Below are 17,639 nucleotides of genomic sequence, written 5' to 3'. Positions count from 1 at the left end.
TTGCTCTCTTTGCCCATAACTGAAGCAAGATCACCACTAATCGCTGGATGCTTAAACATCGTACACATGGGGTACCTCCTAGAATTTCACACATTTCTCCCCCCGCCATTCCTCCAGGTCAACCGTGCATGCCCAGCACAACTGGACCTCCTACAGGGGGAAGCGTGCACCCTCTTCGAAAAAGGAGCCGTAGGACTAGTGTCATGTCATTATCGGGGCCATGGCTTCTACTTTCCCTATTTCCTCATACTGAAGAAAGGGGGAGATCTCTGCCCCATCCTGGACCTTCGCGCGCAAAACAGATTAATCCGCAAATTCTGATTTTGCATATCTACCCTCCCCCAAATTATTCCTTCCCTTCCCCCTGAAGTGAGGTTTGCAGCTCTTGATATGAAGGATGCATACTTCCATGTGGACATCCATCCCACCCACTGCTAGTTTTTTTGCTTTATGCTGGAACACTTCCATTACCAATTCCATGTACTCTCCTTCGGGATTGCCACCAGGCCTCATGAGTTCACAAAGGTCTTTGCTATGGTGGCAGCACACATGAGATGCTTGGGCCTCTCCCTTTTTCCCTACCTGGATGACTGGCTTTTAGTGGCACCATCCCGGGCCCACATTCTTGTCACTATCAGCACACTGCGAGAACTCCTGTCCAGTCTGGGAGTATGCAAAATGTAGGCAAAATTCACCTTCGTCCCAACCCCAATTCACCCTTGTCCCAACGTCAATCCTATCTAAATTCCAATCCCACCCCCCATCCCCTCTGCTACGGGTTTGAAGCCTGTTGGTAATAGGGAACTGAGGGGGTATCGACCTGCACAGCCTTATAAGACTTTGGGCACAACCACATGGACCACGCATGGATACGCGGTTTGACCGAGACTACTTCAAACAGTTCCAGCTCCGGTGCATGGTGCGCATGCGCACCCATGTATGGAATCCAGATAGGGACCACATCTCTCAAAGAACCATCAATTACAATAAGTAACCTCCCTTTATCCCACTAAGGAAATTTTGTAACATTCTTAGACTTTTAACACTGGTTCAGCTCCCCTAGAAGGAGCAGCCTGGAGAACCAAGCTAGCCAACCTAGACAAACTACCAGCATTTTAAGTATCATGTTAGTCAGCCCTTCCTTTGCTAATTGTAGCGCATATCATCTGCAGTGTACTGGCTTTATGGATGGAGAAACAAATGTCTTTCACTTTTCCAGATTCTTGTGTACTCCATTCTGTCTACATTCAGAAGTACTTAATTTATTTTTCGTTAGAATTATGGAACAAACAAATATGAAAAATATTCAGTTGACTGAGATGAAAATATGTATATATAGATCTAGATCAGACAGGTTATCATTTATACATCAGAAAATGCTTCAGTGCAGCTCCTATTTAAGACCTTCTACTAAAACTTTGCTAAGAGAACTGCAAATAAAAGCACATTTCCAAAAAATTACTTTAAATGAGTTAATATTTTTTTTAAAGTAATATCTAGTATAGGAATTTAAATACTCAAATATTGGGAAATTAAAGTTAAGGTTAATTACTTGTTTGTACATGCTCGTTAAAAATTCCTGTGATCGTAAGTGTTAGTCGTCATTCCTTTGCAGCATACAAAAATATTTGTGACAAGTAAAGAATATTCCTCTCCTCCCCTAATGACCAGAAAAATGACATTCACACTCTCCCCAGCCTCCAGGACTCCTTCCCAAGTTTTACATGGAAATCAGTCCATGCTGTGACTCCTGTTGGGAATTTGAGGAGTGCTGCATGACAATTTATGCAATGCAGAAGTGATCAGTTTTGTTTATCCTGTTTCAGAGTGTTTAGTAATCCTCTAACATGTAACCCTCTTTGTCCCTCTATTTTGAAAAACAATACTGATTGAGCTATGGAGGAATCTGCTGCTGGAGGGTTGCTGTGATGTGTGGCTTTGGGATGGGTGAGAAAGTAAAAGAGAAGGAATCCTAATAATCTATGATTTTATGAGTGTCTTGGAAGGATCTCCCTCCCTGACAAAAATAAGTGGGACTAAGACTCGGAGACATAACACTGAGGAATTGATAGAAATAAACAAATGTTGGGAGAAGATAAATAGATACTATTTTAAAGGAAGGGAAAAGGAATAGAGAGAAGTACACAGATAGGGCAGGAGACTGTGTGGAAGAAAACACAGTCTTCACTTCTGTTTTGGATGGGCAAGGAAAAGACATTTATTACAAGGTAATTACCTGGGGCAACAGCTTTAGCTGAACTGCGCCCCCGATCTGCGTCGTGTGAGGGTTTTTATAAAGACTTATTACCAAGTCATTGTTATAAAGCAAAATGCGTTAAACATGCATAAAAAGAAGACGTAACGGTGAGTTTGCACAAACAGTGTCATGTATACAAGGAACTTTCTGTATTTGGTTACAAAGGAAGGCATGCGCATAGCTTATTGTTAAAATGAAAAAATACAACTTCAATTAAAAGAAAGAGACAGACGGGCAGTTTACTTATCTTATTTAGCCTCAGAGAAAACTTCACCCACACCTTGCTGACCACGCTTATCGGTCAGCACATTCCTAACTGCCTCTTAGCTTTCAGCTACATGCTCAAACTGTCTTTGGGACAAACTTCATGTTTCCACAACTGTCTGAGATACTTTACCCATGTAGTGGTTACTTGTATTCCCACAAAAAGAAAGCTAAGAATACTTCCCAATATTTTGAAACCATGTGGCAGATTGTGGTAATACCTCCACACCTCTGACAGCCAAAAATTAATCCAAAGCCCTGTAATGCAGTTCTGAATTTAAATAGATGAACTTTAAAGTACAGGCTTATGACTGATCAGACGAATGAGATGAGCAAAACTTAATATCATAGCTGTACTTTTCTGACCATGGCAAATCTTGTATCGGGTACTTCCGTGTAATTGTAAAAGTAGCACAGTTTGTTCCAAAGCTAGTCTTCTTTATGATACAGAATGAGTGTTTTTTCCTTCTTGCTTTGTTCTCTCTTATCACTGGGCTATATTTTTGTCCGGATTGATAGACCTTTAAGGTCTTTACTAGAGTACCCTTCATGCCATTGTTTTCTCTATCCTTATGATAACACAAGATGTTCTGTTACATCCAGTACTTGAAGTTCAAATTCTGGAGTTCTGTGCTTTATAGTTCATACATTCATAAAGTTTAAGGCCAGCAGGAACTATTAGATCATCTAGTCAGCCCTTCTGTATATCACAAGCTATTACATTTCACCCAGTTACCCCCTGTATAGAGCCCAATAACTTGGGTTTGGCTAAAGCAAATTTTCCAGAAAGGCATGCAATCTTGATCTGAAGACATCAAGAGATGGAGAATTCACTGTTTCCCTTCGTAGTTTGTTTCAATACTTAATCATCATTGTTAAAAATGTGTGCCTTACTTCTAAATTGAATTTGTCTCGCTTCAGTGTCCAACCACTGGTTCTTGTTATGCCTTTCTCTGCTAGATTAAAGAGCTCTTTAGTACCTGGTATTTTCTCCCCATAAAGGTACTTATGCCTTATAATCAGATCACCTGTCAGTTTTCTTTTTAATAAACTAAACAGATCAAGCTTTTTAAGTCCCTCTCTATAAGACATTTTCTCCACCCCTCAGATTGTTTTTGTGACTCTGTTCTGCACCTTCTCCAATTATTAACATCCTTTTAAAAATATGGATACCAGAACTATATTCCAGTTTTGGTCTGACCAGTGCCATACAGAAGTAAGATGACCTTCCTGTTCCTACTGACTACCCTCTTTATACATCCAATGATTGCATTATCCTTTTTTGCCACAACATCAAACTGGGAGCTCATGTTGAGTTGCTTGTCCACTATTACTCCTAAATATTTCTCAGTCGTTGTACAGGATACAGCCCTTTATGCTGTGGGTATGGACTGCATTTCTTTTTCCTAGATGTATAAAACTTTTCATTTGGCAGTATTAAAACTCATTTTGTTTGAATGAGCCAATTTTACCAAATCATCGAGATCACTTTTTGTATGACTGTATGACTTCCTTAATTACTGCTCTGCCAGTCTTTGTCATCTGTAGATTACATCCGCATTGATTTTATATGTACTTCCAAATCATTGATGAAAATGTTGAATAGTGTCAGGCCTACTACCAGCCCCTGTGAAGCTCCAGTAGACATTCCCATTTGATAGTGGTTTCCCCATCAACAACTATTTTTTGAGATTTGTCAATTACTCAGTTCTTAATCCATTTAGTGTGTGCACTGTTGATACTGTATAGTGCTAACTCTTTAATCAGAATGTCATGCAGTACTAAGTCAAATGCATTATCAAAGTCTAGGTATACTACATCTACACAGTTACCTTTATCAACCAACTTTGTATTATCAGAGAATGAACTCTCATTTGTTTTCCATAAAACATTGTGGACAGGCATTTAATTATATTTATTAGTGTTTAGTGTTAATCATGTTGGATTAGAAGACTCTATCTTGAGGCCTCTTGAGCTGAGGGAAGAGCAGATTTGCCTCCCTATATGGTAAACTGCAGTATGATCCTTTAACCCCACAATAACCAAAGTCTCATATACCTCAAGGCATCCACGTAGGACCAGTGTGTCTCAACTACTTCCCAGGCGCTACTTGTTCTCACATCAGTGTTGCTGACATGGGTTCCTCTGGTCATGTCTGGGCCTGATCACCAGTCCACTGAGGTGGCAGGGTGGTGGTTGATCACAGGAAGCAGAAATCGGTGTAAGGGCTTGTCTACACTTACCTCGGAGATTCGGCAGCAGTCAACCGGAGTTACGCAAACTAGCAAAAAACTTGTGTAACTCCCGTTGACTTCTGTGGTTCTGTTCTGCGTGCTGTCTTCACTGCACTGCGCCGATGGGAACCACATTCCCATCGATGCAGCGCTACGCCACTTGAGAAGGTGGTTTTAATACATCGATTTCTGGATCGACTAAGCGGGTCTTCACTGACCACTCAGTCGATCCAGATAAGTTGATCTGACAGTGGCGAATTTGCCGCCGTCAGTGAAGACATAGATTATATCAGCATTAACTTAGACTTTCTTAACTTCTGTAGATATGCAGCAGGCTGACATTAAGAAAATTGGTCTTTCCTGGCTCCAATCATATGCATGGGCAGACAGAGCTCTCATAGAAGAGCTTCCATAATGTCGTGCTAGCCAAACTTCCCCTATCTCTGAATAGAATCATTTGCAAAGAAGAGGTTCCTGTTCCTTTCATCCCATTGTAACCAAAAACCAGAGGGGCTGGAATGGCCCATTTAACTTGCAGAGATGAAATATACCGTGTGTTTTCATATAAAGTCCTTTGAATTCCCTGTTTGAATGGTTGCCCTTCTCATTTTGTTTTCAAAAGCATGAATACTGAATGGAACAAAAAAAAATTTTATCCAACAAATATGTAAAAGAACATCAAGCTTTTGAAACCCTGAAGGTAGTTTATAACAATTGCAAAGGAGTTATCACCATGTAATGCAGAGGAGTACATAAGTGTTTCACTTCTGTTTTGTAGCAAAGATCTGCATTTTGAAATAACACAACCTAATATAATATCTTGCCTGACTATAAAATATTTGTTCATTTCCTTGTGTTTAACTGGTGAAGGAATTATCTCATTGGTTCTTGTTTGGTACACCTAGAAGAGCAAAAACTTGTAACAGTAAAATGATGGGATAATTTTCATACATAAAATGTCAGTAAGGATTGAGAGAAAAAGTGAAAGGGTGATGCTATATATTGTAAATATTTATAGTGCCAATACAGCAGTGGAGATAGTGGAGAATCCTTTAGGGAAGGGTACAAGGAATGAAAAACATTCATTTACATTTCATGAGAATGTGGCGTCTTATAGGCTCCCAGGACAGGGGAAAAGCCAAAATAAAAAATTTGTTAAGCCAGCTCTTTAAATCATCTTGTATTGATTTAATCAAGGTGGATTTTAACTAGCCAGGTAGCTAGTGGGTGGGAAATAACCACAGAAGCATCATCAGATTAGTTCACAAATTATGTAGACAGCAGCTTCGTGAATCAGAAAGTAGTGACTCCAAATGGAGAAAAACCATCCATAATCTTACTGTTTGAGAATTTAGATAAACATGGAATCTGGGAACCAGTAACCAGGAGCTACTTGACTTTAGAATAATGGAGAATAAGATCACAAAATGCACACTGAGGATATTAGATTTCAGACAGACAAATTTTGGGAAGTGAAAAAAATGATGCAGTTCTTCAAAAGTGCCTAAGTAAATTAGGAGTACAAGTCCCGTTGACTTTCAACTTGTGCTCCTGAATCATTTAAGTGCTTTTGAAAATCTCAGCTCTAGTGAGTAAGGAGCAACTGGAGATGCTATTAAAATCTACCAGTGTGGAAAAAGATTGGTAAATCCAATTGTACTGTAAGGAATAATCCTCAAAGGGCACTGAGAGGCACTAGCTGGTAATTGTAGGAAGTAAGAACATTTTCTGTTCTGGGATGGTTTTGAAAGAGTTCCTGTATTCATTGACATTTTAAAGAATCCCTATTGTGGTGGTGGGAAAATCTACCCCATTTTAATGTGGCAGTGATAGCTTTGCAATCTGCTAAATGAGCCCTGTTTTATTTATACTTTGTTGAAGCAACATATAATTGAGACACATGTACCTAAAATACAGTGTGAATAGCAGATTGCCAAATGAAACAAGTGTTCCCTTACAGAGGTGGAGTCATAATATAATAAATGAGCAATGGGCTGTTAAATGTTGCAAAATCTCAAGAGAAAAGGAAATTGTGATAAATATTGGCAAAAGTGACAGGAAGAATGAGTTTCTAGTTTGAAATTAAACTGCTACTGAGGGCTACAAAGAACTCTAGTCTTTTGAAGAAGGGGATAATAGTGGAAATTGCTTGGCTGTAATGCTGATTACATAATTCCAATAAGCAATGATGTCTGTTCACACGAAATTCCTTCCTCCCCCTGCCATACGCGCCTCTGGTTTCAGTTCACACCTTAACACAATTTAACTTTAAACAAAATTATTATTTCAAACTGTGGTTTTGTATTATAATAATCTCTCAAAGCTAGTCCCTTTCAACTTTTTCTTTATTTAACCCGTAGCACATTGAACAGCCATTAACCAGGACTAACTAAATTCTGATGCAGATGTGTTTATTGACCTAAGATATTTAATGGGAAGGTAACTCTCAAGTTATTGTTATATAGAAATATGCTCTCAGTCTTTTCCTCCTTCTCAACCTTGTTGCTGAAGAATGATTCCCCCATCTTCTGCAGTCAGGTTTAGAATTTGTTTTGGTAGGATTTTAAAATATGCCCAAAAAAACCCCACTGTCAACTTGAAACCTAGTCCATTTCAAACATGAGTTAATCAGATACTGCATCTGCCCAGAGTCTCTTCCCAATTACTTTGGTTTTACAGTTCTTTTATCCAATTTTTAAAAATGTTTCTCTCCCTTCTTATGTAATATTTTTAGATTGACAGCATCCCTTTTTAAAACTCCTCTTTCCAGTTTCCCTTTCCGTTACTAAACTCTCCTGTGATTTTTGAAAAAAAAAAGTGACTTGAAGAATAAGTTTAAAAAAAAAAAATTGAGTGGGGAGCTTAACTCTTCTCCTTCCTCTTCCTTCTCCTCTCCCCCCAAATCTGCGCTGCCCTATCAAAGGAAATTCCTAGCCATAGCAATATATTTCCATTTCTGATGGTTTTAACTATTTCTTTGAAGAAACACCGGTATCTGTCTAGGGCTCTTTGAGCTGTTACATGGCTTTACTGTAGTTAGATGATTCTGGTGCTTAAATGAAAGGGAATTGCTGTTCCTCTTGTTAAGGTACAGTAATTAGTTTGTATGTTGAGAGATGCAGAAGGAAAGTGAGCATAGGTGATCACTCAAAAGTTTAAATGTTAGCTCATTGAACAACAGTTGGTCTTTTAGATTATGGCAGAGGAACAGAAGTCAGGAGATCTAGGTTTCATTCCTGACTCTCCCATAAACATCTTGTGTAACTTGAGGAGAATTATTTAACCTCGTGTCTTCATTTCACCACTGGTTAAAATGAAGATAAGGCTTGCCCACTTAAAGGATTGTGGAGAAATAATTCACTAATGTTTTGTAATGTGTTTTGAGATAATCTTGGAACATGCCAAAGAAATGCAAAGTACTGTTAATGGACTCCTGAATGAATAAGTTATTTACTAGTTCCAAAGGGAACACTATTCACTTCTATTTGGCTGGAAGTTTGGAATCATTTTCTCAAGTGTTTGGTAGTGGATAACTGGGGTGGGAGAATGGAATGTTCTTCAAGGCATCCTGGAAGACACAAGAAACGTATCTTTGTTTTGTTTTTTTAAATTCCTTGTGATATGTAAATATGGCCTGACTTCCCATTATCTAGATGCCTAACTGAAAGAGATGTCCAATTATTTGTCTTCAATAAAATGAATTTTAAGTATAGCAAGCCAAATAAGAAAGTGTATCAAACTTGGACTGATGAAGCCACATGCCCAATATAGGTACAGAATTACTTACTTGTTATATGGTACAGTGACTTTGGGAGCTACAAAACTAAAGCTAAATATTTGAAGTAAATTTCTTTTTTTGTTTTGCAGCAAATGGTCAGCAGAAACCTCAGGCCGCAGTCATGCCATGCCTCACATTAAGACTTACATGAGGCCATCTCCTGACTTCCAGAAGATCGCATGGTTCTTAGTTACAAGGTAAACAAACTATACATTTCTAATTCCTAGAAATAAAGAATGTAGGCCATATCTACACGATGGAGGACTCTCTCTAGGAATGCAGTAACTGAAAAAGATGTGGGGGTTGTGGTAGATACTTAGCTGAACCTGAGCTCCCAATGCGACCCTGTGGTCCTAAGGGCTAATGCGGTCTGTGGATGCATATACAGGGGAATCTCCAGTAGGAGCAGAGAGGTTATTTTACTTCTCAAAGAACTCAAACTATTTAGCTTAAAGAACAGGTTAGGGGGTAACCTGATTACTTATAAGTGCCTACATGGGGAATAAATATTTAATAATGGGTACTTCCATTTAGCAGAGAAAGGTATAACGTGTTCCAGTGACTGGAAGTGGAAGCTAGACCACTTCAGACTGGAAATAAGGTGTACATTTTTAAGAGAGAGCAAGTTTGCAGATGACAAGGTAGGGGGAGTGGTAGATACCCTGGAAGGTAGAGATAGGATACAGAATGACCTAGACAAATTCGAGGATTGGACCAAAAGAAATCTGATGAGGTTCAACAAGGACAAGTGCAGAGTCCTGCACTTAGGACAGAAGAGTCCCATGTACAGCTACAGACTGGGGACCGATGGGCTAGGCAGCAGTTCTGCAGAAAAGGACCTGGGGGTTACAATGGATAAGAAGCTGGATATGAGTCAGCAGTGTGTCCTGGTTGCCAAGAAGGATAATAGCATATTGGGCTGCATTAGGAGGAGCATTGCCAGCAGATCGAGGGAAGTGATTATTCCTCTCTATTCGGCATTGGTGAGGCCGCATTTGGAGTATTGTGTCCAGTTTAGAAAAAAGATGTGGACAAATTGGAGAGAGTCCAGCAGAGGGCAACAAAAATGATTAGGGGGCTGGAGCACAAGACTTATGAGGCAAGGCTGAGGGAATGAGGCTTGTTTAGTCTGCAAAAGAGAAGAATGAGTGGGGATTTGAAAGCAGCCTTTAACTACCTGAAAGGGGGTTCCAGGGAGGATGGAGCTAGGCTGTTCTCAGTGGTGGCAGATGACAGAACAAAGAGCAACGGTCTCAAATTGCAGTGGGGGAGATCTAGGTTGGATATTAGGAAAAAGTTTTTCACTAGGAGAGGTAAAGCACTGGAATGGGTTACCTAGGGAGGTGGTGAAATCTCCATCTTTTGAGGTTTTTAAGCTGCGGCTTGACAAAGCCCTGGCTGGGATGATTTAGCTGAGGTTAGCACTGCTTTGAGCAGTGGGTTGAACTAGATGACCTCCTGAGGTCCCTTCCAACTCTAAGATTCTATGAATTAACCATTGGAACAGGTTATCAAGAGTCATGGTGGATTCTCCAGCACTGGCAATTTTTAAATCAATATTGGATGTCATTTCTACAAAATAAGCTCTAGGCATTTTTTGGGGAAGTTGTATGGCCTGTTTTATACAGGAGGTCAGACTATATCACAATTGTCCCCACAATTGTCCTTGGAACCATGAATCTATAATTAAAAGTTAATCTTCAATGTATGCAGATTTCATTTTTTTTGTAGGCTCCGGTCAATCATCTTCATAATCTTTCTGGTAATTAAGAAGTAGTAATATGAAAAACTATATGTAGAGTCCACCTTGTCTTTATCTGTTTAAGGTTTCTTCAGTGTATTTATGGAAGACTTTTAATCTCTAATAAATCTGTTTCCACTGAGTTCAGGAAGAGTTTTGCATCTGCTAGTGGTATAAACAAGATCAGGTCCAAAGAGCAGGAATGAATGAATCACCACTCATTTAAGAAAAGTACTTTTGTAAGAAAATGTATTTAAATAGGTAAAAATCAGTAAATTGTACTTTGTGACAATTTAAATGCACAAGAGATGCTTCGGTTTAATAATTTTTGCAAAATGTGTTCATAGTAAATCATCTTAGATATTTCAAAGTACCATGTAAAAAAATGTCTAGAAGGAATGCTAGAAATGTTTGAAATGATCCCTTGAACAATGTGTAGACATATACAGGTTAACAGGAGAATAAATTCATTGATATGGTGTACATCCATGATACTTCCATATAAACATGTTTATTATTATTCATACTTACTACAGAAGTGCCTAAGAGCCAACCAAGAGTGGGATTCTATTGTGGTAGGTATTGTACAAACACACACATTCTTGGAAATTTAAATAGAAAATCACTGGCCTTCAAGGGCTGTTGATGCCACTCATGGGTAAATTTTAATCTATATAGAAACAATTCTGCTGCAGTCATATTTTTCTATCTCAGTCCAGACTGGTAAAAATGACTAGGTGACTAGAATGGGGAGAGGAGCTAGTGTCTCTTTTCACCATCTTCTGTTTTTTAAAAAAACCAAACCCCAGATTCCCCTCTCCATGAGACAGGTGTCCTGTATTATAACAGCATGGCAGACTCTAGGATCCTAAATAGTGATGCAGGATTCCTCTGATGTTAAATATCATATGTATTGTGGTATCATACAGAGGTCCCAATCCAGGTTGGAGACCCATTGTGCTGGGCACTGTACATACCTATAACAAGAGGATGATCCCTGCCCTAAAGAACTTGGAATCCAAGATGAGAAACAACAGGTGGATTCAACAAACAGAGAAGGGTTGGGTGGGGTGAACAAGGTAACAACAAGACTATTAAGAGTTAGGTATTTTTATTTGAATGATCAGTCTGAGAAGCAGCTGTGAGTTAGTTGATATCTGGGGTATGAACCATGCGTGTTATGGGTCTTTGGGTCACTGAGATTTTGATCCATAGAATGACCAATGTCCAAAGAACTATCTGTGAAAAATGTGAAAAGAAATAGAGTGACTTATTTAACTCAATGGAAGGAAAGGCAGATTTTTGTGCTATATTTCTTGCCTGAACTTTGGAAGCATCCTGTTGTAATGTTTGTACAGGGTTTTGTAAATGTTAACTACTGCAGTCTATGCACTAGGTATCATCACCCAGGGATGTTCTGAAGTCAGCACTGGCTTTTATTGTGGTGGCTATAGCAAAGCATATATTTTTCCCTGGTATATGCACTTCACCTGATGAATTGCATGGAACTCTCCCACCCAAGCTTTTCTCTTTCCAGTTTGTTTCAATTATATTTATCTTCTTGGGCAGAGGACCCTTGTAATCACAAGGAAATAATTTGTTAGCATGAAAATGGGCTGCCCTACTGCACAGAACAAATTCTTGTGTTATCTAGGAAAGCAAATGGTGCTGTATGAGCATATGTTGAAGTTGTCAAAAATGCTAGACTTAATAATAATATTTTGCTCTTCTGTAGCATCTCCCATCTGCATATATTAACACAATTTACAAGCATTAATTAAACTTCACAACACCCTCGGAGGTGAGTACTGTCTCCATTTTACAGATGGGACAACAGATGCTAAATAACTTGCCCGAAGTCACACGAGTTAGTAGCAGAAATCAAATTTTCTAGTTCATTGTATTTCTTAATTCTTTCATGATCTTTATTCAGAATGGCTATAAACCCTTCTTAATGTTGATCCGCTGTGGACTTTGGGGGGTTCTTTTTATTTTCTCTTCTTCGTCCTTGGATGGTGAGATCTCTGTTATGCGCTCCCAATGGAAGTGATGGAAGCCCCAACATTTGGGACTTCTAAAGCAAACAGGGCAAAGAACTACAAAATGTGCTGTTGGGAATAATCCTGAATTAGCAAGGAGATGGACTGTCTAGTCCAACAGGTTTCCTCTAATTTCAGCAGCGACAACTTAGATCTGATATATGCAAGAAAACTAGCTGAGGACTCTTACTCTTAAAATGACGAATGGCTGTTAAGCCATGAGCTCGCACAACTTCTATGCTGAGAGTTCATTATGTTCTGCCTGATGTCCATGAAAAAGTTAGGCGTCTCATCCATAGATAAAGGGGGAGGCTATTAAACTCTTGGAGTCTCTAGCTGCCTTTTCTTTAAATTTCAGTGATTGTGCTGTGAAGTGGTGGTAGTTCAAGTCTGTGACAAGAAAATATTTTTAGTTCTCATTTATCTTTCATTAAAAGGATTGCATGAGCTCATCACTCCATAGGTAATAGTTTATGCATAAACTTCTAATCTAGGCTCCGACTCCCACTGCAGTATGTTTGGGAAGTTTTGTGTTGTATAGTTGTCATAGCTACTGCCTTGGTAGGCAGTGAAAAATTCCATAGTGAAACCCTGCCATTTGTATGAATCTCATTTTAATTGAGAACTTTAATTGTATTGGTTTTTGGTTTTCTCCCTCTGAAAATGGAATGTTTCATATTACACAGCAACAGAGAAGTCCTTTAGTTTAATGTATCTCAAGTGGATTACCACTTTGTAAATACTTATTAACGTGGTTTAGAAGACAGGAGAGACTTTGTGTTTCTTTCAATCCTGTCAGATCTGTAGCTAGATCTAGACTCTGGTTTGTCTGCTGATTACTCAATTTTTTTCTAAATTTGTGAGTACTTCTGAATAATGACATCAGTTTGAACCTCTCCTAGTGCAGTCCACTGCTGTGTAAGCTTCCCACACAGCCCTGCCATTGCAACGCAATCTTGACCTTCACCACACTTCCTCTTCTAAACATGGACATCTCTGGAGGCATCTAATCCTCTCCAGTTGTTTATCTTTGTGATGTGCACAGCTAGAATGAGGATGAGATCACCAAACACCTTTCTGCATGTGAGCCAGGCTTTCACAGACAAAGGGCTAATGCACTGAGACAACTGTTCTGCTGCCGTACTCCATAGAAAGGCCAAATCCTACCCTCAGCTATAGATGTGCAAGCAATTTGAAGTTAGAAAGCAGTTTATTCTTTGTGCATAGAGAAGAACTAGAGCTAACTCCTGAAGTTCCCTCCCATTCTTTCTGCCCCCACAGTGGCTGGTGGGGCAGCGGGAAATTCCAGACTTTATTTCAGTGTTCAGCTCAATGTCTAATTCCCAGCATGTCCCAGAACTGCAGTTCGTTTCTGGAGAGGTTGCCTCTTCCACTCCACTTCTTCTGTGGTGGCATTTCCAGCATTTGGTATCCCTGCAATTTCAAGGAACAAACGAGACTGAGAAAAGTCAGAGGCAAAAGGAAAGGTCCTTGGGTTATATCTACACTGCAGCTGTGAAGTGTAGTTCCCAGCTCAGCTAGGCATACACGTGATCACTCTGCTTGAGCTAGAAAGCTAAAAATAGTAGGTTGGCTGTGGTGGCACAGCCAGCAGCAGCTCAGGCTAGCTGCCTAAGTATGTACCCAGCAGATCAGGTGTGATTATATACTCAGGCAGCCAACCCTAGCCTCCTCAGCCACACTGCTATTTTTAGTGCACTGGCTCGAATAGCAGTAGTGCATGTACCCCTGCCCAAGCTGGGAATTACACCTCCCAGCTGCAGTGTAGGCTCGGCTTCTCCCCTCCTCCTCCTCCTTTCCCCTACTTATCAAGTGTCTTGTTGGGGAGATTGGCTGATTCTGTAGGCAGAATGCAGCTTTCCTTGCTGTCCAGTTAGGGCAAGATCACCTTGACGCTCTTCCCTGGGCAAAAAGTAAGCAGGCACTGGGGTCCCTATGGTTTCTTAGGGGAAACACACACGTGGCACATGTAGAGCTTATACAATAAAAAGGATAGAGCTTCTGGGGAGCTCATCCTGGAGAACCAGAAGGAGCTCATCTGGGGGAGGGAAAACAAGTAAGCCCAGCCACTTAAGGATAGGGAGATTGCCACTGGAAGTATATTTGCAGCAGTCTCTGAGCCCAATTTTACTCCTTCTTCTGAAGCAGGATAGTGGGGACAAACTCTGAAAGGGAAAATAAATTAATAAGAAAATAGTACCTAGTTCCCCTGCTCACCTTCAGGGAGTGCAGCATGGGAGATGAATGCAGAAAAAACCCTGGACTCTGTTTTATAAGGCCAGAAGGTTCCTTAGTGTGCGCCAGTCACAGTTTAACCTGGTATCACTACTAAAGATAAATGTGTCTATTTTCCCTGCTGGTCAGGGACTCAATATTTCTAACCAGGGAGCCTTTTACTTTAAAGAGTGGCCTTCTCACAGGCATCCAGGTCCCAACCAGCATCCAGGCATCCTCTCAGCCCGCTCCTTTGGGCATAAAAACTCCTGGTGATATCAGGGCAACAAAAATAAACCATTAACTGTCAGCTGACACCCGAAGTGCCTGCACATGCTTTCACAAACATTGTTAATGTGGGTGGACTGTACTGCATGTATGGTCTCTCTCAACTTAAAAATCACAGGGTCTGAGGCCTTGACCCTGGAAAGGAAGGGGATGGTGGAGTGAGATTCACATCTGTTTCATGCAAGTATATGGGGCTTTGGTCCCTGAGGTCAGATGCTCAGACAAATCGATTCCCAGCTAACCTAGTGATACAGTGGGAAATTTTATGAAAAGCTGAGACTGTTCAGTCATCAAAAAAGTTGTCTTGCCTCCTGACTCCTGTCAGACACTATAGCAATGATTAGAGGTCATATGGAAAGTTGAAGCTGTCCGTGAAATACAACAGAAGTAAATACCTCTTTGCAAGTAGTAACTGGAATGCATGCAGGGTCAGTATCTGCCTTCTGTTGCCTCAGAGCTATATGCAGGTCTCCCAATCACTCCTATCTGAAGTTAGACTCCCAATTGGTGTCAGGCTCTCTCAATTTGAGAGCAAAAGGGCTTGGCTGTAGCTTTGATCAAATGAGGTCATGAGACATTGTTGAGAAAGGGATATCCTATGGAGTTGTGGAGGAATTTCAGGAAGAGATTTGGCCCAATGCCAGTCTTAGCAATCCATGGAAAGGCTATGACATGAATGCAATGATCCATAATCCACTTCAGAGCATTGCAATCTGCTGCCCATCTTATTTTGAGCCTCAGAATCAGGGACAAGCAGAGTTTGGTGCCTTTGTGAAACATCTAAATAAGTTCCTAATGGAGGCTTATCTTCAAAGCATTCCTGTTTTACTCTTATCAGACAATTCTTCATGTTTTGCTGCATTTGCCACATTTTTTTCTTTCCCACAGGTAGGTTATTACCATTTGGTCTTCCATGTGCTCCCATGATCTCACTCCAGGATCCTGGTAGCAATAATATTACCTTTAGGAAAGAAGGAAATTCAGTTCTCTCTTCCTGGACAATTTTGCTAATGAGGGTTCTCTGCAAAAAGAAAGCTAAAGCCCTCACACAGTGATACAGTTCCCGGAGTATTGTGGATTCAGGACAGACACATTGTGTCGGGGATGTCAGTCACAGGCCTGGCCTGGGAATTAATATTATTTAAAAACAAGATCTCACAGAAGAATGTTAACAGAAGATGAAGACAGCCATAATGGAAAACAAGTAGTGTCTCAAACAAGAATCCAATTCTTATTGGAATCTATTGGGAATTCTGAACTTCTATACAGGCATGCTTCAGTGATCCAGGGTATGTATAATACTTATCCACTCATCCCCTTTGCATTTCACCCTGTCTGATCCATTGGTAGAGAACTAGCTCCAGTTGTATATTCTCCACTCCCACAGGTGATAAATGCAGAGAATCTTACACTTTTTTTTTAAGGGATCTTCCTAATTCAGTTCAGGGAATGAATGCCAGAAAGAGAGAATACAGTATCCACCAGCTGGAAAACAATGAGTCAGTGAGGTCTCAGCTCTGTTCCTTTTGTGGATAACAGACCTTTCTTCTGGTTATGGCAGTCAGTATTTGATAGGGGTGATTGCATTCTTATGAAAAATAATAATGACATCTTGCAAATATAGGCAAGGTACCTGCTGTCTGTCCTCCTACCATTTCAATGCTCCTCAGGTCAACACAAAAGATGACCAAGAGAATGGCAGTAACACTGTTTATCCTTTCTGGCTGAAGAGGCTATGGCTCTCAGACTCGGTTAACCTAGCATTGTAGTGTTGCATGACCTCATGGTCACTTTTTGGATGGATCAGCACAAACAGGCAGAGACCCTGGAGCTCATTAAACAACAGAACATGTATTTATTACTGAAAGAGGGTACAGAGGCAGCTCCCCTCATGCTGCTGACTCCAAAACACTTTCACTTTCCCCAGGTAGGAAGCATATCCCCTTTCAAGGTTACTTTGAGTCATGGTCCTTCCTCTCACGGAGAGCCACACCCTAGGGCAAAGGTTCTCAAACTGGGGGGCACGTACTCAAGGGTGGGGGGAGGGTGTGAGACACTTTCGGCGGGGGGGGGGGGGGGGGAAACAACTTACTGTGCACATTCAGAGCTGGGTGGCTGGAGAGCAGCGGCTGTTGGATGGGTGCCCAGCTCTGAAGGCATTGCCATCCTTACTTCTGCACTGTCTTCAGAGTGGGGTGTAAACTACTGCAGACACAAAGAAGGCGGGGGTAAGATCAAATAAATTCGAAAATCATTTCTCTAGGGGCTGTCTGTTGATGTGCCCCCCACACAGACCCAGTAACTCAGTTACAGTATCTTCGGAAGTCTTTATCTGTCAGCATCGGTCTGCTATTGCAAGACCAGTCCTCCATCCAGGACCAGCCATGTTTAAAAATGAATATTTGGATGAAGTGACGTTTGGGGTCCATGAGAACAACAGGAGAAATCAACAACTAGAACTTACTTGGCTGGCTGATCAGTCCATAATTTAGTTACCATCTTAAAGCAATTAAACATAGCCTTGAGTGGCTGTAGTCCCAGGAGGGCTTTATCTTGGGGGGGGGGGGGGGGGGTGAGTGTTTAAGCAAAAAAGTAGTTTAATTACTGTCTTGCAGGGTGACCTGGAGCAAGTTACTTCACCTCTCTGTGCCTCAGGCTCTCCATCTGTAAAATGGAGAGAATGATACTGATTCTGTAAAGCAGTTTGAGTTCTGAAGATGAAAAGCTTTTGTATTAAGAGCTAGCTGATGATGATGATGATCAGTAAGGGCTTCCTCCTTTTTGGGTCTATTTCATTAAAGGA

The 17,639-nt window shown here is 40.6% G+C and overlaps 1 protein-coding gene across 1 annotated transcript in view; it reads left to right on the top strand.

Annotated features, from left to right (window-relative positions):
- The window catches only part of TDP1 (tyrosyl-DNA phosphodiesterase 1), a 119,548-nt gene that overhangs the window by 29,633 nt on the left and 72,276 nt on the right, over positions 1-17,639 (top strand). The window contains exon 13 of the mRNA XM_067556326.1: positions 8,623-8,730. Within this exon, the coding sequence (XP_067412427.1) occupies positions 8,623-8,730 (108 nt within the window). The remainder of the gene's footprint in view (positions 1-8,622; positions 8,731-17,639) is intronic.

The sequence above is a fragment of the Emydura macquarii genome, unplaced genomic scaffold, assembly GCF_026122565.2.
Source record: "Emydura macquarii macquarii isolate MOO-44397 ecotype Brisbane River unplaced genomic scaffold, CSIRO-AGI_Emac_v2 contig_1713, whole genome shotgun sequence".
Classification (NCBI taxonomy): domain Eukaryota; kingdom Metazoa; phylum Chordata; order Testudines; family Chelidae; genus Emydura; species Emydura macquarii.
Note: the sequence above shows the minus strand (reverse complement) of the source record. Positions and strands in the feature narration are given on the sequence as shown.